General features: G+C 45.5%; 1 protein-coding gene across 1 annotated transcript in view; it reads right to left on the bottom strand.

Annotated features, from left to right (window-relative positions):
* Window positions 1-23,876, bottom strand: part of Xylt1 (xylosyltransferase I) — a 255,186-nt gene that overhangs the window by 191,648 nt on the left and 39,662 nt on the right. Inside the window, exon 2 of the mRNA XM_013517878.1 lies at window positions 8,491-8,529. Within this exon, the coding sequence (XP_013373332.1) occupies window positions 8,491-8,529 (39 nt within the window). The remainder of the gene's footprint in view (window positions 1-8,490; window positions 8,530-23,876) is intronic.

Below are 23,876 nucleotides of genomic sequence, written 5' to 3'. Positions count from 1 at the left end.
CTCCAGTCACCAGGAACCATGTGTTTCTAAGGTGACCAGCCACTGCAGAAAAGCCACCCAGAGGAGGGCCGTTAGGCAGCACAGTGAGTCAGGATGCAGCGGGACCAGCGCTGGTTCAGCCACCTGCACTTGGTTTTCTCACATAAGGCATGAGTCAGTCACCCCAAGGATGCACAAGAGGGCTGAACCCTCTGCCGCTCAGGAGCTTGAAGGCTGTGGACAAGGTCCTTCCTCTTCTGACGTCACAGTGTCTTCACCTTTGAAGGAGAGGACAGAGCTCCTACCCCAAGGGCTGTTGTGGTTAGAGGGGGTCATGTGTGTATAGGGCTTAGAACAGTCCTAGGCACACAGAAGACATGCAAGAAACATTACAGCACGTAGCACTAAGGTCCTCTGTGGTTCTGCCGTGGCACCAGTCTGGGCCCCACTTGGATTTTTGTGAAAAGGATTTGGTATGAAAAGGATTTACTTGACTGAACTGCCCTGTGATCCAGAGCCTGAAACCCAGCCCATACTTTCTAGCACCAGAACATGTCTTTTAAGCTCTGGGCGTGCAGTGCCCTGCCTTGAAAACTCCATGAAGGAGGGAGCCTAATCCTCATAGATCTGATACATGTAACACTGATGCCAAATGTCAGTGGTGCTTTCTGGTGCTCATACATCCATGCAAGTCCAGTGACAGTGCCTTATCACTCAGGTGGCAACTCCCTGGGCTTCCACCTCAGTGCCTGTAGTGAATGGTGGTGATCCTTGTGCTCGAGGGACAGCCCAGGGTGCCACTGTTCTGTGGGCTGTGTAGGGCAGACCTTGCAATAGCCTGGAGCCTCAGCTGGAGTCATATGAGGGGATATACGCTTCCAAACGCATCCACTGTGTGTGGACCCACAAGCGATCCATGTCTACACCTAACCTGCATCTGTGTTAGTCAGCTTTCCACTGCTGTGACAAAATACCAAGATAAACAAGTCAGAGGAGGAAAGATTTATTTTGGTTCATGATTTCACAAGTTTCAGTCCATGGTTGGCTGCGCTATTGCTTTTGGCCTGTGTCAAGGCAGAAACATCACAGTGAAAGACAAGGCAGGGGAAAGCTGCTCGCTTCATGGCAGCCAAAAAGCAGACAGGAAAGAGCTGGGGACATGGTAGGTTCTGCAAATGTATACCCCCGGCCTACCCCTCCACCCAGGCCCCACCTCATCACAGCCCATTCAGCTATAAACTCACCAGTGGGTTAGTACACTAATGTGTATAGCACCCTTTAATCCAATCTCCTCCCCAAAGCCTCACCTCTGAACTCAAGAGTCTTTGGCAGAGTATTTTTGACCTAAACCAATATATTTGTATCCAAATTTATTCCATGTGTGATCTATGCCTATATCTGTATCTAGAGCTAATCTATTCCACATCTAGAAGCATATCTAATTCATATCTACTTCTACATTTAATTATAGGTATCTGTTTCTGTATCTGGTCTAATTTACATGTGTACAAATATCTATATCCAATCTACCTCTACCTGAATCTATAAGGAATCTGTACCCACGCTGTATCAATACCTGCATCAAATCTATGTCTATATCTCTTTTGTTATTGGAATCTTAGCAACACAGCAGTGAGAGAGACAGGTTTCCTCTGTAACCTGGTTAGAAGCCAGGCTCTACCACTGATTGCATTAAAGGGAAACTTGGTCTCTCTGGGCTTTATTGGCCCATCTGTAAAGTGGGGCTGTGATTAGTTTCCTGACAAGTGAAATCTAAACTGCCAAGTTCAAATCCTGCTCCATTTGCTACCTACTGTGCACATAACTGATGCTCTTTATGCCTCCGTTCTCACCTGTAAAATGGGGATGATAATAACACATTCCATATGGGACAGTGGTAAAATATGAATGAGAAGACCCATGTAAAAAAAAAAACTTTCTTGGAAAAGTATCTAGCATGTATTATATGGCTTAATGAGTGTAAACTAGCTAAAAGTACCAGACTTATAGGACATATATGATATATGGTTCTCATCTCAAAATAAACATACAGTATATCCAAAGAATGTGGTCATTGTTGACACAAACAATAACTGTAAATGTTCTCAGTTAAGGGCTAAACTCAGACATCCAAAGTCTTAGGCAAAGTCCGGTGCCACCGAGAATAGAGGGATAGTGAGCTCAACATGATCTATTTTTCAACATGATGCCTTTGGCTGGCTGTGCTTTGGGGAACTTGCTGGCTATTTGTGGAGTACTGCCTCATATCCCTCACCCTGAGTCATGCAGACTAGAAAGGAGCCCATGGCCCTGGAACCGCAAATCCTCCCCAGAATGGTGCCATGGTCCAAGTGCAGCCTCCCTGTTGAGCAAGCCAAGTCCCTGCCCACGCGATGGTTCAGCCCGCCACCTCCCTGCCTCCACCACGGCTAATTAAAGACCCAGAAAATCAGAGCCAGTGGAAAGAAATCATGGTAAAGTGACCTGGCATGTCCACAAACCAGCCTCATCTGCCCCAGAGAGGAGCAGCTGCCCCGAGGATGCTGCTGGGCTGAGAAGCAATTTGGTCTCACCTTCTCTCAGCAGACGCTGGGCACCATAAGAATTAATGGGCTGGAGACTCAGGTAAGAGCCATTCAGAAGCTCCCTGATTACTCCAAAAACCGCTCTCTGTGGAGAGAAAGGTTAATCGAAGCCCAGAGCTGGAAGAGAGGCAAGGAGGCAGTGATAACTTTATTTAATCCTGCAAGTTGGGGAAGAACTTTCAGGGAAAGTTTCCGCAAAGGAGGATAAGGCCTGGCCCAGAAAGAAGAAGGCCTAAAAACAAGGCGCTCAAAAGATCTGTGCCTGCGGTCCAGAGCAGAAGTGGTAGCCAAGTCCCTTAATACCCCAGCCAAGTAGCTGGATTTTTATTTTTATTTATATTTCAATGCAGAGGATGGGACCCAGGGCCTTGCACATACTGGCCAAAGCTCCATCACTGAGCTACACCCCAAGCTGAATTTAGTTCTTTTTAAAAACTCTGCACATTCTATGTACTATTGAGCCATAAATCTCTCAGGAAATCATCTCTTCTCACAACACTTTTTCCCCAGAACGATCCAATAAGACCCACTAGTTAAGGATACCAGGCACATGCTTATGTGTACAATTGTCAGTGCAGGCACAGATATGCAAGGAATGAATGTGTCACACGCAGACCCTGTAGTCTGGATAAGGTCTGACCTTAACCAGAAAAGGTGACCTTTTCACATAAAAAAGAAAATACCAGGGAAATCATCACTATGTGGCTAGAAATGTCTGTAAAGTAAGCTACTGCAGAGCAAATGAGGTTACACTCTAGCGTCTCAACCTTGAAACTACTGATATTTGAGGCTGGATGAGTCTTTCCTAATGCTCCTGTGTAGCATCCCTGATCTCTATCCGAAGATGCCAGTAGCACCTTCTGTTTACGAGCTGTAACAGAAACATCTCTGTTCATAGCCAAATGCCCCTTAGCCGACAAAATCACCCTGGTTGAGAGCTACTGGTTGATACTGAAGTTTAAGTTCAGCTGAGTGCCACTCCATTAATTAGTTAATGACAACCACTAGCTGGATTTCTGACATCAGCCCTCATATGAGCAAGACTTTGCTAAGATCCAAAATTCCTTTGACCGATCAGAAGGTTCCCAGTGGACACAGTGTGACCAGATGGCCCTGAATTTAAGCCCCTTAAATTCCTTTCTTCACACTTGCCTGATAAGGTGACTTTTTATTCATCTTGGCGTAATAACAATGCAAGGACAATGAAGGAGTTGAAGGAGCCAACACTTTAATTGATTCTAAGGAAAGCAAGCATTATTTTTATAGGAACCCAGACAGAATATGCAAAACTTTCAGAACACTACTCTTGCCATGTCTTGGCAGTTTAGATCTCCCCTACTGAGCTCCTGAGAGACACTTTGCTGAATGAATCCCTTCTACCCTTCCCACTCTCACAAACATGCCTGCTTTCCTTCCATTCACTTTTTGCTGCCAGAAATTCGGGATACATCCATTTGCATATTTCCCATTTGACTCCTCCAAGGGAAAGGGATGCTTCATCAGCAGGAGTCTTCCTGTCCTGCGCACTGCTGTACCCTTAGCATCCGGCACTCCCCTTACCCGGTCTCTGCGTGGCCCAAAGCTGTCCATTTAATAAGCAAAGCAATACATGGATTTGTATAGACACACTTTGTAAAGTATTACATGCCTTTGCCATTCACTGCTCATTTTCTACATCAGCTTTGCTGCCAATCCTCATGGCCCCAGCAACATCTTTAAGTAATGTGAATGTTACTCTCTCCTATCCCCCCAGCTAACTGATCAAAGAAATTCAAGTACCTGGTTACTTTTGAAAACTGAGCAGTCAGCTTTCCTCTTGATGCCCTTGATCTTCAGGTCCTGAGAGGGATCTCAATGTAAATGAAGGTCTATTCCCTTCCAAGTGGGGCCCACTTCATAAATACACAGATTGACAAATCTTTACTCTACAAAAGAGCTCCTTTATTACAACTCCCCAGGTATCTGCATGTTTGAGCAGAAGCCATTAACTAATTGACAGAGAAGCTGTTGGGTAGGGGTGGGGCGGAGGAGCTAAAATTAAATGACAAGAGGCCATGCCAATTGGAGTGCATTCAGGAATGATAAACCCTCTGAGGCTCAATGAGAAAGAAAATCAAACAAGCATTCAAATTTATCAAAACACCTTGGTGTGTGCAGAAATGTTTCCTCTTTTGTTGGTCTAAAATAAATGTTCTAGTTAGTCTACCGCAGCAGCCATTTTACCCACAAGTCTTGTGGTAACCTTTGCAAAGTACTCTGTCTGTCTGTCTGTCAGTCTACCCATCAGCCCATCACCCACCTCCACCTACGCAACTAAGGAAATGTGTGGCTACTTGTGCAGTTCATTCTGTCTCTCTGTCTCTCTGTGGGGCTTGGGTTGCAAATCTCAAGCCTCACCCCAGCATTAACAAAATTTTCTACAAGTCAAGGCAGTTTTATTTTCCGACAAAAGGAAATAGAAGTTACAAAGAGAGATTTGACATCACGTGGCCCTGAGTTTTACACCCGTCAATGCTATGTGCCTCCTGTGTTACTGTGGGCAAGTTATGTAACCTTTCTGATCCATAAGCTCCTCATTAGAAAACTGAGTCTATAAGAACACCTATGTGATTGGGGCATCTGAGGATTGAATGGGAAAAGCCAACTTTTGGTAAATGAGAAGTGGTATTGAGGGTGAGGATAATGATAACACCAAGTAAATGCAAACTCTTTTCAAACTTTGAAGTTTTTTTTTCCTCTTTCCTTCATTTGTAGGTCACCCGGTAACCACCATCTGGAGACCAAAGAAGACGCCCCACTGTGAGTTGGGGCTTCCTTGCTACATCCCCAGGGGCAGCCTGCTGTAGGAAAGCTGACCTTGGAGATTTAAACCTTGCTCTGCTTCCTCATTCTATTAATCTGGCCATTAAGCAGAGAGAGTCCTGCAGATACCAACAGATGCAAAGCTCCACTGTGCTAATGGCAGACAGCATTAGGAGAGTCCTCAGCAGCCAACCAATCCATCTCCCCCAACTCAGAACAGCTGCACTCAGACAAATTAACAGAGCAGTGGGTGAGGAGTGATGCAGTTAATACTAGGGTGAGCTGGTGCATGAGAGTGGGCCCTGGGTGCCCAGGGTCCCATGCAGGCTGGGGCAAGCAAGCTAGGACAGTTCGCAGTGACATCCAGCAGGCAAGCCCACCTGTGACCCCCAGTGCTCACGTGCAATGTCGCTTCTGCAGTGTGGGTTCTTGCAAGCTCGGCCACATCTGCCACCTTGCTCACAGCATATGGGTAACATTTTGGGGCACCACTTTCTGCCAGGAAACCTTTCCCTATCCCTCTTGTCTGACCTGCCTGCAGGCAGCTGAACAGGATCCCACTGGTCACTCCACAGCAAGCTAAGGCCCAGTCTGAACTCAGATCTGGCCACATGCTTTTGCCAACAGTCACACAAAGAACATTTGCACTTTGGTTGGGTTCCAGCATCCCTTCAGCATGGGAAATGAGAACCAGGGAAAGACAACAGTGTCCCACAGCTCCCCAAAGACTAGGAACCAGATGAGACCAAGGGAGCGTTGTCTGCAGACAAATTGAGTCATTTCCCCAAAGGCATGGCACGGATGCGGAAAGTGTGCCTCGTGCCACCGCTGGCTATGGATGGAGGCCGAGATCCCATGGGCCAACAGATGGAGCTTTAGGAGCAGTCATTGTGCAGGGCAAGCTATCACCCTTATAATGAGCAGGCCAAAGCCATGGGCATGTGACTGCTTTTTCCCATGGAGGCTTGAAAGGACTGGCAGGGTTTATCCAGAGTGAAGGATACAGGAAGGTCAGGGACAGAATCAGCCTGGGAGGCAGCTGCTCCATCCAGAGGATAAGGCTTGATTTCCAGGGTTCTGGACACAGACTGCTTGCCCCTGGGTTTTCCTGAGCCTAGTCAGTCTTCTGGGGAACGTTGATCAAGATATAAAGAGCCACCATTTACACATGCACCTTGAAAGTTCTCTCATGGTCCTTTGGGTAAGACAGGGTCAGGGGTGAAGGCAAACATTTTCCAAAGTGCAGCACACAAACCTCTGGGGTACATTCAGATGACTTGAGATAGCACCCAGAGGATCATTTTTACAGTTTAATCTTTATTTTAATGCTTTGCCCCTCCCCAAATGTAACTAGCACTTTTAACCCCTGATTTCACTGATGTGATTGCTTGAAACAGTGGTTTTCTACCTTGACACCAAGGCATTCTGGGTAGATAATTCTTTCCTTGGAGGGCTGGTCCATGTATCTGGGATGCTGAGCAGCAACCTTGGTTTCTGGGAAGAGACCAACCAAACCCGCTACAACCAAACAAGATGACAAAACTGCCTTCAGACATTGCTAAACATCCTCTGGGGGTCAAAATCACCCCTGGTTGAGAACCATTAGCTTGGGGTAGTCTGCTTCTTAAAGTACACTGAGTGCAGTTAGGGAAAAATGTATTTTTAGGTAACTTGAAAAACAGATGAAATTGACATGTGGAAACAACGGCAAAGGGGTGTGTGACCAATGGGCCAACGCACAAAACCAGACCAGAGGACCGCCCGGCAGGCAGAGGAAACTGGGTCCTCCTTCCTCTCAGCCACACCCTCTGTTCTGCTGAGCCAGGTTCAGAGCCTGGTCATCCCTGGGCCCGATGTATGTACCTGTGTGCTGGGGAACAAGAGGATAGGTAAGCATGAAGAAACCCTGAAGACTGGCTGTTCCTACAACTTCTGACCTTTCTGATATTCTGGCCACTGTGAAGTGGGATGGGTTTGTTCCTCACCTCATTCCTCTTGGGAAGACCCCAGCAGAGATGCCAGGGAGAGACAAGGACCCAAGGAGCAGGGTAGGGGAAAAAGGAGGCAGGCGGTCTTTGCCAGCACACCCTAGAAATCTCAGAGGAGCTGTTATTCAGCCTTGAAATGCTGTAATGGCTTTGAGTACATTGGACACTTGAAAAGTGCTCACTCTGGGGCACTGAAGGGGTCCATCCTATCTTTCTTTCTCTTTACTGCCTGATCAACTCACAGACAGAGATAAGGAGATGATCTACCCAGATACATCCCCTTCATATCCAGCAGGAAAGGCAACCATCCTGCAGTTTAAAAACTAACACTCACAAGCACTTAGGGTGCACCCCTGATTTTAAAGACATAATTTTCTATAGACATCATTTCCTGTGATTCTCACCGCAGCCCTGCAGGGAAGGGGCACCGTCACTGTGGCAATATTCCTGCTGGGAAGAGAGCAGGTTAAGTGGACCTACCGATGTTGCAGGACTGGAAGACACAGAACTGGATTCTACCTGGGCTCCCTGGATGCTAAGGGAAGCACTGATAGTTGCTGCACTGTCCCATCCCCCAGAAGAGCAGAAAGCAGACATACGGGCATGCTATCCTCACTGGTCCCACGGGTCATCATCCCCACGGGGAAACACCATTACCTATGGGAGCAGACAGAAAGCTGCAACTTCCTGCCTGGCAGTTGGGTCCTGCTGCCTGAACTGCCAAGAAGTAAAGTCCTCCAAGTTCAAAAACGTGACACAGCAACATCTTCCCTCTTCATCACTCCTTTCTATCTCATCTTTCCCTTTGCATTTACCTCCTTGTGACTGCTGGGCAGGAGCAAAGGATAGAGGGCAACTCCAAAGAAATGGTTATGGTTCTTGCCCCAGGTGAGTGATGCATTCATGTACATGGACATACACACCCATACTGTTACACACACATGTATATGCTCAGCCAGAGTGTGTGCACACACGTATGTACACCCACACACCCAGATGGGGCAGGGAGACAGCCTTAACATGCCTGTGCAGCCCTTCTGAGCTAGGAGGTGCAGAAAATGCACAATCCCTGGAGACCTGGTCCTAGAGCACCAAGGTGCAGATCGGTGACAAAGAATATGGGAAGAAGTACTCACCTGCGTCTCTGATGTGATCAGTGGACTTGGATGTGGATCCTGAGGGGGAAAAAAGGAGAAAACACATGTAAGTGTCCAGGAAAAAGTTAACTTACAAGCATGGGTTTCAAACAGAGCTTGGTTTTCCTAGTGCTCAAGCTCTGGGATGGAAGGCAGCCCCACAGCTTCCCAAGCTACAGGATGTCAGAATAAGAACAGCTTGGCCCGGTCTGCTCCTTCTCCATCTCCAACATTTTTTCCCACACCCAGAAGGTAAAAGAAGCCTAAGTGCACACACCCTTAAGGCAGAGGACAGAAAACAAGGAAGTGCAAAAAACCCCCAAAAAGCATTGTCCCCAAATATCTCCCAAAGTGTTCAGTTACTCAGTAGGAAGGAGAAGTTGGGTCCTTAAGAGGATTAGAAATAAACCTGCAAGAATACAAAGGCCTGATTCAGCGTAAGGCTGTCGGATTGAGTCTGATCTTGAGAAGAATGAGGGGAGAAATGAGAAGGAGAGAGAAAAAGAAGAGTTTAATTCCTGGTGTGAGCAGCACATTCCAAAGAGCCCAGGAAGATCCTTTCAGGCCAGAGAAGGCCAGAGAAACATCCTATTCATTCACTCTCCACAAAAGCCAATTGACTGGGAATGCTGGGTGGTAATGTCTCGGGTCATTAAGCATGAACGCTTTGGGTTGAGGAGGGACAGGGTAGGGACAGAAGAAGGAAGAGACTGATGCTGGGAGGTAGTGGTGTTCAGTGAGTGGTTTCCAAGGAAAACAGGAAATCCAGCACATAAAGGCTATTTTTGTTTGCCCTGTGTCTACTCCCAACTTGGGTTCATGATTCCAGCCAAACAACTGGGAGCTGCCGCTTGTGAAGAATGGGCATGATTTTAGGGCCCTGAAGCAGAAATACATTTTGAAGCTTAGTTTTATCCTTGCAGATTTTCTAAGACAGGTTTTATAGGAGTCATGCAAATTAGCACCAGCCCACTGGCCTACATCATGCACAAGACAGAAGCAAAAGGATTCTAAACTCCTGCTGTAGGTGACCTGCCACTTGCTTTCTTGATCCCTGTTCTGTACCATCAATATCATGACGCATAAAAGGTGTGATTTCAGGCACATTTTGAACTCTGGTCAGTGCTGACCTTTCTTTTTAAGATGAAGAATTCGTCTTGACACAGTCATGACATAGTCAGGGACTACCACAGGGATGGAGACAGGCAGAGTCCCGGCCCTTACCTGCCACTCCTTAAAAGCACAATTTATGTTTTCTTCTGTGACAGTCAGGGACTTAAAATCCATTTTTGCTAAAAACTATCTCTTCACTCCAGCCTAAAGACGCCCTGTAGGTAACTATAAGCAGAATAAGCTTGACCCTCATTTTATATCGTTGGTTACTGCAAACCCAGGACAACTCCCTTCTCAGCTCTACACAGGGCTATGTTGATCATTTAGGGAGTATCTGTCTAGAAGCTGGCCAGACAGGGGTGATAAGCCCTGAACTGACATGATCTCATCCACCTTCAAGACTGAGGACACCATGGTGAGAAGTTTACATGGATGTTCAACTATGCCCAGAAGTCTCTGGTCATTGTTCTAAACCTATGATCGCTTGGATTCCAGGAAAAGCAGAGCCCCGCATGAATGAAACCACCACTAACAGAGAAAATCCTTTCAAGGGAATGGAACCAACCCTCAGCCGCTTATAGCTATAAAACCAGGACTGAGATAACAATCAACTAGACTCCAGCGCACTGCACCAGCTGACCCTTAAAAATTGGCCTCCCACATTCTGAGTGGGCCAGTCTGAAGCCCTGTATCAGAGTATATCCCCTCCAGCTATTCAAGCTGGAGTCTTTTCCAATCTTTCTTCTAACTTTGCAATTAAAGCTTTTTCCTATACATTTGTGCTTAGTTTTAATTTCCATTTTTACTAAAGCAAGGACCCACACTAGCTGGCAACAGTCTTCCCCCAGTTCTAGCTGTGAGTCCAATCCTTAGCACTTCTGCACAGGTATTGCTCCAAGGAATTTGCCAGAGAACACCTCACTCATTTTCACACTCCCCAGGCACCGAACAGTCATCAGACCCAGGAAAATTTTGAGGGGAAATATTTTTTAGCTCTCTTTCCTTATCACACATTGGCCCCAAAAGAACCTGGAGAAGTCTGGAAGGAAACAGCTCAAGGCTCTCTCTTTAAGCCCTCACCACTTCCTCCACAAAGATGAAGTGGTGCCTGTGATCAGTGAGAAGCCCACTTTTGGGGGCGTGCGCACACTGGCTGTTTCAGCCATCCTTCCTGGGACACCCTTGTGCTAGTCAGCTTTTCATTGCTGTGACCAAGTACCAGAAAAAAACAACTTACAGGAGAAAAGACTTATTTGGTCTCATGGTTTCAGAGGTTTCAGTCCATGGTCAGCTGGCTCCATTATTTTAAGACTGTAATGAGGCAGAACATCATTTCTCAAGTGGCGAAGAAAAGCTGCTCACTTCGCGGTAATCAGGAAGAAGAGGGAGTAAGAGAGACATAGAGGAAGAGCTGGGGAACAGATAAAGTCCCCAGGGTCATGCCCCCATAATCAGCTTCCCTCAACTACACCCCTCCTGTTTCTTCATGTCCCAATAACGCCATCAAATTATGATCTCATCAGTGAATTAAAGTGCTGATGATGTTCGAGCCCTCATGATCTCATCACCTTTCAAAGGCTTCACCTCTGAACACACGTCTTTGGGGGACATTTTGGATCAAAACCACAACATCTCCTTCTAACCAGCTCCTTCATCACTCGTGTGCAAAAAGAGTTAACCTTGGACTTCCCAGTTCCCTGTGTTAACCAAGCACAATGGCAGGGTCCAGTTTTATCTTTGGGAAACAAGATCATCCTTCTGCTCTGTGGCTGGCACTGTGTCAGACCTTGTGCATGCTGCTTAGTGAGTGAGAACACGCAGCCTCTGCTCTTCAGGTCACTACCATTCTATGTCTATCTGTCCATCTGTCTGTCCACTTCAGATCCCACCATTTAGATTTTTTTTTTTTTTTTGGTTTTTCTCCGGTACCGGGAACCGAACTCACGACCTTGCGCTTGCCAGGCAGGTGCTTTTGCCGCTGAGCTAAATCCCCAGCCCCCCCACCATTTAGATTTTGATTAGAAAATAAGAAGCTGCATCTAGCCTTAAAATTAGCCTAATTCTCATAGCCAAATCCTAGCAAAGTACTGCAGTGGGGTGTTGGGTGCCTGCCCAGATTAATTAAGCTGTTCTTCACAGCCCATTTGGCTATTGTTTGGGGCTTATGCTTCATTGCTCAGAATCCCAGGATGGTGAAGAGGGGTGGAAGGCCTTCCTGAAACCCTAAGAGCAACTTCACTGGAAAAGACCTTCCTTGGAAATACCTGTCAACTGTATTGACAAAACAAAGAGCCTGGTCCCTGTACATTATGAAGCACCAGCTCTTTATTTTGTATTCCAAGATCACAGATCCTACTGGGTCATGGTCAGGGGTCCAAGATTTACTAAAAAGCTTCTAGAAGACAAAAGAACATGAGCTACCTATTTAGCATCTTAATTAACCAGCCAAGAAGAGGATAAAGTAGCCACAAGGGGCCATGTCGTTAACACTTAGGATTCACCTGCCAACAAAATTTTGTTCTCCTCTCTCTGAGCACACTGATAATGTAAGACTCTCCCTAAAGAGGCTCAGTCCAGAGGATTCAAGGTATGACTATATATCTGTGAGGTTTCACTTTCAACAACATCCTCCTTAATTGGAAAGGCTAACGAAGTGGAACTGGGTCAATGATGCTGTCTGCCTAATCCATCGTGTCTGTCTAAATTGGGACTCTTTGGTTTACAGTAGAGTAAATTCCTGTCTGTCAGAGAGAAGGCTCCTGGAGACCAGAGGGGAATTTGCAGCATGCCTGCCTGCTCCGCTGGAGTGCGTTCAGAATCCTAATGTTGGTGCCAAGAACCTTGGAACCTCTGAATGCAAGGGAAACCTTTCAGATCATTTGCAGTGACCAAGTTGGGGATATCAAATGGGGAACCAGGGAGACTGAACTAGTGGTCCTCCTAGAGCCATCCCCTCTGGTCATGTGACTTTGTAGTCCTTTAGCTGTGCTTCTCTACCACTTTTCAGCCTGTGGCTTGCCAATGGGAGGCTAGCAGAAAGTGACTTAAGTAGAAGTTCAAAATACACTTGAGCAAGACCTTTGTGGTTTTGCCATCAGGAGAACATGACCAGGTGAGCTGCTGGTCCAGAGAATGACAGTCATGTGAAACACACCTGGAATCAACTTATAGCTTGGATCTAAATCCAGCCTAGATCAGTGCACTCCAGCCAATCTTCAGCAGAGAAAACACAAGCCTAATGTTTCAACACACTGAGTTTGGGGTCACTTGTTATCCAGCATTATTGTGACAATAACTTAATATGCTCTCCAAAGACTGATCTTGAGAGAACCAAAAACTAATATTGTTACAAACCTGCACAGCCATGGAAGGAAAACAAACCAAAAAATGTCTGCAAATACACCTCAGGAAGCTGAAGTAACTATAACCAGTAGCTATTATTTATCAGGGGCGAGGCTCTATCTGCACCATTATATCAAGCAAAGACACACTTGACTGTGAGGATCTATTTATTTATTTATTTTTGTCTTTCTGAGACAGGGTCTCGCTATGCAGTTCAGGTTGACCGTGAGCTCACTTTGTAGTCCAGGCTGGTCTCGAACTCGCGATGATCCTCCTGCCTCAGCTTCCCAAGTGCTAGAATTACAGGCGTGCGCCACCAAGCCCAGCGACTGTGAGGATCTAGGACCACCACTGAGCTAACCTCCAGCCCCCTTTGCCAAATATAGTAGTCCCTTTGAATTTGTAATTTAGATGCCATTGCAACAACATTGAAGGAGATGATTACTCAGAAGCCTTCTACCCTGAGATATAAACTCTTCTAATTTCTCTGACTTACTCTTAACTATATTCTATGCATGTATTACTTGACCAAAGCTTGAAACTGTTGAAAAATATAGCTTGACTACCTCTCATTCAAAATAACTGAAACCAGAAGTGCTTCAGAATTTGGATGGGTTTTTTTTTTTTTTTTTGAGCTTTCATATATTTGCAACTGTTTTGAGCAGTGACAAGATGTTCAAAAAGTTTCTGATTTCAGAGCACTTCAGTTTTTTGCATTAGAGACACTTAACCTACAGTAATAATTGGCATTTGTTAGGATCTTACCATGTTCTAGGCACTGAGATTAACTTCTAAGAATATATCATTTCCTTTACCTTTATAACAAGCTTGAGAGGTTGGCACTATCATCATTCCCATTATTAGGATGAAGAAACTGATGACCAAAGAGACAGATATCACTGAAAAGTCCATATTTGATCCCTGCTCTTGAGAAACATGTTTCATGGTTTTTTTTGTTTTTGTTCTTGTTTTTCCTGGTACCGGGAATCGAACTCACCACCTCGCACTTGCCAGGCAGGCGCTGTGCCGCTGAGCTAAATTCCCAGCCCCATGTTTCACAGTTTTATAGTAGCTCCATCAGAGAATACAGTTCTGTCTTAGAGGAAGTAGCCTTACAACTGGAAATTATGTCTACCCAAGGAAAGAACATTTATAGCAAAAAATACTTAATAGCTATAGAATAAAGGATACTTAAGCAATAAATACATAAAGTAAAGAGTACTACCTTAAGAAATTCTGGGATGCTTTCTTAGCATCTGCATGTTCTTTTTTAAGGTCATGGAAATTTCTAATAGAAATGAAGACACATGTCATGACTAAAAACAAAAAAGTCACTCTGCCTCGGCAGGAAATGAAGTAAAGTAAGCCAAGTCAATCTACACATGATTCCTGAGTTCTGCCTCAGTAAGTAGCAATGTGTCTGGTGAGCACCATGAGGAAGACAGAAGTGAGTTCAATTAATCTGTGCTTGCTCCTGTTCCCAAAGTTAAACAAGAGGCAGGATCAGGCATGGCAGCACATGCCTGTAATCCCAGCACTAAGGAGGCTGAGGCAGGAGTTTAAGGTCAATCTGGGCTACAGTGTTTTCAAGCCCAGCATTGAAATACATTGTGAGAAAAAAAAAGAGGTAGGAGTCTGGTTGCAGGTCTTGAAGAAATAAGGTTATCTGCCCCTCACAAGTCTTGCTTATAAGACCAGAAAGCCAGGCTCAAGTAGCCCATCAAGGTGACAGGAAATTAAGCTCCAGTAAAGAAAGCAGGGAGGAGAAATTTGCTCCTTAAGATTCTCTATATGTGTCAAACATATTTGGGTCTCTTCTTTTTCTCTGAGGACAACGTAGGTAGTTTGTTCTTGGGCATTAGCCAACAGTTTGGGGGTGGAGATGACAAATCTGTGATTCACATCTTCTGAGCCTAATTTTCCCATGAGGCCTATGAAATCAAGGAGCTCCCGCAGTACACCCTTGGCCATTCACACTCCTGGCAGACATGCCAGGGGGCACTTTGGTGCCCTCTCCCCATGAACACTATGCTTGGGAACAGAACCAGTAAGTTTCTACCATCAAGAGCTAGTGCCTTCCTCTTAGTCACCATCAAGCACAGGGCACCTGGGGAAATGTAAAGAGCCCCTCATGGGCTCACAGGTGTCAGGAACAAATATTCACCTACAACACTCTAGCCTGCCAGAGATCACTGGGTGGAAGCTGAGTTTGGGTACCAAGCCGCAGAGCCTCAATGGATGCTGTCACTTGCACTGGTATAATAAATACCAGAGCCTGGCATGAGACAAAGAAGGATCCTTCATTGGAGAGGAGGGTAGCTGTGAGTTCACTGCACAGAGCAGAATTTATTGCCTGGGACCTTTTTATAAGTGACAAAGGACAGTACCAGTAATAGTACCTTAACAGGTAGAGGGGCAGCTAAGACTAGATAGACCCAGAAATGCATTCTCCTTATCTTTTGCCATTATGTCAGGGGTTGTTAAATTACAATAGATACTTAAAATATCTAGTACCTGTTTCCAGGCCCAAAATGATCTCTTCCTTTTCTTCTAGGCTGATGAAGGCTAAGTAAAATCCCTCAGCACTAATCCTACTAAACCACAATTCTCTCCAATTGCAAGTTACTGTAGACACTAGCTAAATGCATCTCATTCAGTTTTACTCATTGAAATGAGTAAATTTAGCTAATTCATTTTGAATGCTTACTTTGTGCCAAGTGCATCCAACAGTTGCAGCCCTGCCAAGGGAGGTATCATGCTCCCCATTTTAGAGATCAGATAACTGATACTCACAGCGGGTAATTTATTCAAAACACAGGGCTCAGAAGGGAGGGAGCTAAGACCAGTGAGCAGGCTTGAAAGTTGCCAGTAATGGGTCCATTAACCAATATTCTAGTGTATGTGCTTACTGAATCAGGGTCTCAAGGCAAGAACCCAAAGAATCTGTATTTTTATTAAATTTCTTTGGGCTAACCTAAACCCGAGAGCCTCGAAAACATCCAAGGAGACAAAGAACAGACCTCTACCTCTGATACCAGCCAGCTACCAAGTCTCTGATGCATGCATGGGATTCGTAAGAAGTCTGGGGCTTATGCTGTGTCCCCAAGAAATGTCCATGACTCCTGCAAGTGTTCTTTTCCTGCAGTCGTATGGTGGAGATATCCCTCCTGCCCCAGCAGCCTGTCCCGCCCTCCTCTTTTCAGTATTTCCTCCCTAGGGAAGTGAGGCTCCTTCTCACCTCCTTTTCAAGGTCTAGTTGCAGCAGAGTGTCACATAATGGGGCTTTCTCTCTTGATGTCCCTGTGGGATTCACAGTGAGCTTCTCTCACGTGTGGGTGGCTACTGAGATGAAGGCAGGGCACGTGCATGGCGAGTGGCACTGGGTGGTGAGGAAGGGTTGCCAACTACACAGAACTCCATTGTCTAAGAAGGGCCGTGCCTGCCTGCCATGTGACTGCAGTCTCAAGACACACAGCACTCACCTCGTTGGAAAATGCCAACTCACCTTCAGGCAGGGCCCAGGGGAGAAAACAAAAACCCCACAGAGTAGGCACCAGTCTTCTCCATCCTCTATAAGGGTATTCACGGATATGCTGAGGGCCGTCACACTGGATGGGTTTGTCTCCCTCTTGCCCTCCCATATGAAAAGTTTCAAACATTTACAGACTCTGCTATTCTGCATTCCTTCCATATTTTTCAGCCCAGACCCCAACAATGAGCCACAGAACCTTTGCAGCCAGTAGTTAATCTTCCACAGCCTTGGAAGATAGCAGACACCACAGAAGCAGGCAAAATTCGGGAATCATTTAATGCTCCACAGCTTGGTGTATATATCTTTGAGCAAAAATAGTTAGCAAAAATTTCAACCATTGTATATAACATCTTGTTCTGCAGGCACCTAAACAACCTTTGTCATTCTTTAAAAAGCATAAAGAATCACAATTGTCAGAACCATGAGGCTCTGAATCCACCTGTCTGTAAGAGTAAAGGCCACAGGTATAGTGTTAAGAGAGGAGCCCAGTGGCTGGCCCGTGGATACTCCAGGATTTATTTTGGCCTGTAGCACTGATGAAATACAAGGTGGGATGGAAAAATATGGTACGCATTTAAATACAAAAAAAGTTTGTTAAGGTACAGTGACATCAATTCCCCTCAAAATCCTTCCCATTGCTTTGAAGACAGTTATCATTTTTGTCACTTCATGAGCATCGTTAGTTGCACTGTTGTGGCTGCCTCAGTGTCCTCAAATCAGTTCAAAACGGTTACTTTTCATGGTCATTTTGACTTTGGAGAACCAGAAGTCACACAGTGCCAGATGAGGTGAATACAGTGGATGAGGACACACTAATGCTTTTACATGCCTGCCTTCTTATTGAATGGCACCTGGCAGCTTAATTCACCATATTTATGATCATGCCTCATAAAGACACTCATGAAAGCAGACTTCCAGAAGTGTTTCAGAATGTGAGGAAAAGGGTAAGTGTGTTCAAAGCAAGGGAATTATTTTGAGGGGGATTCATTTTAATGTGTCTTTTAGTGTAATAAAATTTTTAATTTAAACGTTTATTGTACATTTTGGTCACCCTTTGTATTTGAAATCATTGTCAATGTTTTAAGCACGGGTTTCAAATGCAAATTCAGATTTCAACCTTCTCTTTTTAAATATGGGAGACTGCACAACACTGAATATATAATCCTGCAGGACAAGAAAGCTCCCATCTGAGTGACTATAACCCAGCTGCTGTAAGCAAGTGAATTTATCGCTCCCCCCATGGGAATGCAACTTGCCCAAGGCCACATGGCCTGCCAATACTGACAATAACTGAAATACTACCAACACTGGGCTCTTCCTGAGCGCAAAACCTTATTGTAAGCAGGTTACATGTACTATCTTATCCAAACCTCAAAACAACTATAGGAGGCAGGCATTAACAGCACTATCTTGCAGATGGTGAAACAAGGGCTCAGAGAAGGAATTTGATATCATACGTTAGGAGTGGAAGAGCCAACCCTTGGACAAAGGATAGCCAGCTTCCACGGACATACTTTTGGACCACTAAGAGATACTGGTTCTCAGGTGTTCGCCACATCATGAATGAGAATCATGAACCCACAGCTCATAGTCAATGAGCAGCTTGTACCAGGAAAGCATATGGACCAGGGACTAGATCGGATGTCTTTACTACCAGAGTTTCTGATTTCCCTGCTGTTGGTCTTCACATTCACAACTATTTAACTTATTACCATTGATAATTATAATATGATAATACACTCTCTCACTGTACTGTGAGGACTGGCTGAGACAGTGTCGCACAGCCTGGCTCAGTCCTGGCGCAAAAGGTGCCAGCTAGAAGTGTGGTTCTTCTCAGAGCACAACTACTACAACTTTACAGTGCCCTGCTTTTCATGGATTGGAGGCATTTCAGACCATAGGCAAGACCAACCACATGGCAAGAACAAAGGAGCTTGGGAGGCTTCACCGAGTGCAGGGATTTCGGTCCTTCTGAAGATGGTCACCAGGGGCGCTTCTGAGTCCCATGTCTTTCTGGAGCTGGGAACACGAGTCATGTCTCCAGCTCAGCCCAACTGTTTGCCTTTCCCAGACACAGGCTGAAGCACCTACCAAATTTGTACCCACTTGCTGTGGTCACCAAAATGGCAGTGGCCAGCCCAGAACCATTAGGTCCCAGTGTTCTGCAGACGCTGTCCAGAACTCCAAAGACACTGTGCTCTGTTTTACTGGCTTTGGGGACTGCTGAGTAAGTTTTCTGTTCCACGGGGAAATGGTTCGGATTTGAGCCTCAGAGTCCAAGATCACCACAAAAAGGAACTTAGAGACACAGGCCAGGTGTGTAGCTGCTTCCCTCTATGGGCCCAGAGGATACTACTAAGCAATAACTTGGCCTCAGATTTTCAACATGGCCTCATTAGAAGATATTACCAGTAAATTCTCATTTCCTAACATATCCCTGGTCTACAGTCCACATACAGTTTGTATCAAAACTCAGTCTGGAACCCAGATTTCTTGATAGTAAGTCCTGCGCTTTTGTCAAAATAAATTTGTAGGTGCTTCCCTCCCCGCTTTTCTTTCTTTTCTCCTCTTGGAGAGCTTATTACCACGACACTGATTACTCAGAAGATGTCATATTCCAGCCCTGGAAAGATTATGCCTCATGTCACGAAGGTTTCTGAGAGGCCACACACAGAACTGCAGGCTTAGCCATCGGGAAAAACTGACCCCAGGCAGGGAAGGGTGAGCTCCAAGCTCCACGCTGTGGCTGAGATGATGCGAGCCTCCGCCTTGCACTGCGAGAGTAAAAACACGAAGTTGCAAGGCTGGACCAGCAAAAGCAGAGTGGCCTCTTACACTTAAAGTCAGAGCCAAAGTCAGGGAGCATCAGCAGGAGAGGGTCTCTGCATCTCCATAGCTATTACTTGTCAAGCCCTTAATGGCACTGCAGTTACCAACATATGGGCATTATCTCAGTACAATCTCATCCCAGCCTTACGGAGTCGCTGCTACAGGATGCATATAACATCTGGAAATGGGGATAGCTTCATGTTTTGATTTTACTACTGGGAGGGGTGTGTGTGTTGTGTGTGTGTGTGTGGGTGTGTGTGCATGCATGCGTGCGTGTATGTGTTACTAGTGCCTTCCCACTGAGCTACAGCATCAGCCCTTTTTATTAATTATGAAACAGGATTTCACTAAGTCACTAAGTTGCCTAGGTTGGGCTTGAAATTGCAATCCTCCACAATCCTAGAATTACAGGGTGTGCCACCATGCCTGGCAGGACATGGTCTTATGACATCACATATGCACTTGTTAGAGATGCCTTGGAGTACTGACCTTCATTTACAGAGGAGGAAACTGAGACACAGATATAAGACTTGTTGAAAACCACAAAGTCAGGGTTGTTCAACCTTAGTTCCACAGTTAGAAGCAAGCACGGAAGGAAGGAAGGAAGCAAGCAAGCAAACTGGATGTGGTAAGATTTGACTGACATGATGTACAATCTATATTTTAAGTAGCTGACAACATCTAAAGTTTAGGTGATATAGAAATATCCAAAATTCAGTGTGATGGCTTTTCCTTAAATGCTGGGAGAAGTGATCATGTGGGCAGGCAGGCCCAAGTGGCTACAGCCAGATCCAGGGGCCCTATTCCCTCCTTGGGATGGATTTGCACACTCAGTTTGCTGAAGCCTATCCTGTCTATGTGTCATCTGAATCTGTGACCCTTCATTTGTTACCACCACAATTAGTTGTTCCCCCAAAAAAGCAACAGTCCATTTTACCCACTGAACATAATCTCACCTCACTCTAGGCCCAAGAATGAAAACATTCAGGGTCCCCTAATGGATGTAAGAAAAGGAAAACTCTGAACATCCACACGTGGGCTGAGCATGGTACTGGATTCATGAAGACCCCTGTGTGGAGCTCAATAGCCCTGTCTGTGGGGCCATGAGCCAGAAAGAGGTGGCGGTGGGGAGGGGCTGAGCAGAAGGCAGGACAGGAAGAGGTTACCAGCGCCCACTGCTCAGTAGCTTCCTGCAGCTGCTTGCCACAGCCTGGCTGTTTTTTCTCCCAGCCCTTGGAAGGAAGTGCTCTCCTCCCCCATGACAACAGAGTTGGCCCAAGGAACTGAAAACGTGCGTGGGGGCTCTGAACCCAGCTTTCCTTCTCTGCAGGGCAGCCCCAGAGACAGGAAGATGGGAAGAAAGTGTGGCCTGGGAGAGAGCATCCTGTAAGCTCCTCATAAAGCCCCAGCTGGGGGGAAGGGGACAGGACGAGGCCAGAGGACGGGAAAAGGATCCGGGGCTCACCGATGTTGTACAATGAGCTCCTTTCATCAGTGAATAGAGGACCCTCCTCAACTCTGGCTCAGTGCCTTTGTTTCTGAAACGACCAATTCTACCCTCAGAAAGCCAAATTTGGCAGTCCTCGTGCCAAGGTCAGGCAAGGGCCTGAGATCCCTGAGCAAGTTGATAATCAACACCCAGGAGACGGGCACTGTGCTAAGTCCTATTGGACTGATCCAAAGCTATAATGATCCTCTTTATTTCTAAGCTCCTCTGCACAGGGGGCTGGGTGGGGGACCCTGGCCCTCATGCCTGCCATGTTTGGTGTCACTGCCGGCTCCGTTCAGGATCTTCAGTGCCTCTTTCCCAGGAACTTCACTGAGATATCTGTGGGGAGGGGGTGGCATGCAAAAAGCCTGGAGACGCAGATGCAAGCTGAAGTCTGCACTCTGGCTGAGCACATTCGTGATGAAGTGGGAATCATCCCTGATGTCTAGCAACAGTTTCTGTTTAGGCGGCTGCTTGGGAACATGATCTTCCTGAGATTTTTACAGTGGTGACAAATGCAAACAGGAGCCAACAAGCAAGCAGCATTCAGCTCAGAGAGGTTTTGTACAGACTGCAAGTTTTGTTATGTCAGTGCTGGTGATCAAACTCGGCAGTGTTCTATCACAGAGCAGCACCCCCAGCTCTTCTTATTTTATTTTGAGAACAGGGGCTCGCTACGTTCCCCAGGCTGGCCTCAAATTTGTGATCCTCCTCCTGCCTTGGCCTCCCAAGTAGCTAGAATTATAGGCCAGTGAGTGCTACCACATCTGGCCATGAGATGTTTTAAAAAGAAAGAAAGCTCTATCAGATGACCAAAACTTGAAATCTTGGAGGTTTTACATAAAAAGTGCAAAGTTTTTGGCATTTTCCAGGAAACCAGAAGACCTAGCAACATAAATTGAGCTTCTCCCTCTGAGGCACAGCTCATTTGGGACTGGGCAGCACCTGTCCTTCCATACGCCCTCCAGCGTAACACGGTCCACACCCAGACACACTTCCTTCACTTAAGCCTGCCTGTGTGGATGTTGTGGCCACTGGAGTTTTTAATATCTAGATTACAGCAGATCCCAAGCTAATTTTAGCTGGAGGATCTGGGTGTAGAAAGAGGTAAGGGGCATGCCCTATATGCTGGCTGGGAAGGAAACTTGCTACCGTGTCCAAGATTGAAGACAATCTTATCTCAAGAAGAGTACACAAATACTTATCCATGAACACCTGGAAAGGAGCAGAGTCTACTCCCATGGGCAAGGATGACAGTCCTGTATTCTCATCGCTGTATAAATGGTCAAATTTTGGAGATATGTGGGTTTAGTTCCAAACCATGCCAATAAAGCAAATATTATAACAAAGTGAATTACTAAACTTTTTTGGTTGCTCACTGCATATAAAAGTTATGTTTGCACTATCTTCTATTAAGTGTGCAGTAGTATTACCTAAAGAATAATGGGCATACCTTATTTTAAAAATATTTTGTTGCTAAAAAATGCTAATGATTATCTGAGCTTGTGGAAAAATGGTAGCCACAGATCTACTTAACAACAGGGTTATCACAAACCTTGAATTGGTTAAAAAAAAAAAAAACCAGTATCTGCAAAGTACAATAAAACAAGGTATGCTTGTACTGTTCTGACAACCTGTTCCACTTTCCTCTCTACTGTTATGTTTAATGGAGTCGGCACCACCATATAGAAAGCCCTGGGTAAATTCCTGTTGAACCCAATTGATTGAACCTTGAGTCATGTTAGGTTGGAATCTAAGAAATGAATGCTCAGAACCCAGCCAACTTGTGAATTATAAGATGATTCTCTGACTGCAAGGCAAGTCTTTACTACAATGAGTAGTCTTATGTATAAATGACAGAACAGAAGTAGATAAGCTCAACCTAATGATTCATCAGCTAACATGTGAGATGAGGAAACAGAAAGATTAGTCTTTCTAGGATACTAGTATATCTGGTGATCTACAGTCTGCTGGGAAGATACAGGTACAAACATCATAAAATTAAAGTATGTTCCCAGGGCTCAGAACGTAGGTCAATGATACAGTACATGCTTAGCATGTATGAGGTTCTAGGTTTGTTAACAGCACAGAAAATAAATAAAATAAATGCTTAAAAATTAAACAGAAATATCCCAACTTATTAAAGGATGCAAAAAAACCCCCACAAACGAAACTTCAACACAGATGTGTGTTTGTTTGTTTGTAGCGTCAGGGCCTGGTGCATACTACACAAGTGCACTACCACCGAGCCCAAGCTCTAGGCACAACATACTCTGTTACGGCTTCTCTAGGTTATAGAAGGATGACTAAGACTTTGGCATCTGCTTTGGTTGCATGTATAACTACTGCTGTGTGTAGCCATGACCACGTTGCCACAGCTAGTCTGTGTATGTGCACATATACACTGATGAGCATTCACACGAGTAGCCAGGTATGATGTTGTCGCCTTCTTCCTAAAGTCCTCTTAAAAAGCACCAGTGGAATGCACAGACTTTGTCTGCTTAGCTTGCCTAGTGTTGAGGAATTCCCCCCACCACATCACTTCATTCCTGGTACTAATTTCAAATGGCTGCTAGGGGAGCAAGGGAGGACAGCTTGCAGTGAGGTTCCACCAAGCAGATTTTGATTTCTGAAGTGGGACAGAAGCATGAGAGAATAAAAGGAAAGGCACGCAGTATTCCACTTCTGCACTTTGCATTTATGATTATTCATGCAGGAGGATCTTTAAACACCAAAAGGGGGAAATATTACAGTTGTTCTGATTTCACACGCTAACTGTGTTTACATGCTAAAAGCGTTTCTCAGGGACAATTATCTTATTACTAGTGCACTAATCTTTTCAATCTTTTCAACACAGTTTACAGCTGCAGACTTCAAAAATTAAAGCTAATTAAGACCCTGCTTGCTGCAGGTAGGGTGAACTACACACATTTTAACAGAGTACCAGAAATCAGTTTGGGGAGAGCATGGAAAGGGCACATGGCAAAAGCAGGGAGAAGAAATTATACAGCTCCCACCAAATTGGGGGGCTCTAGCTCTCCCAATGCCCACACAGTTATCCCTCGGTATCTGTGGGGAATT

This window comes from Chinchilla lanigera, unplaced genomic scaffold, assembly GCF_000276665.1.
Source record: "Chinchilla lanigera isolate Chin_1 unplaced genomic scaffold, ChiLan1.0 scaffold00041, whole genome shotgun sequence".
NCBI classification, from domain to species: Eukaryota; Metazoa; Chordata; class Mammalia; order Rodentia; family Chinchillidae; genus Chinchilla; species Chinchilla lanigera.
Note: the sequence above shows the minus strand (reverse complement) of the source record. Positions and strands in the feature narration are given on the sequence as shown.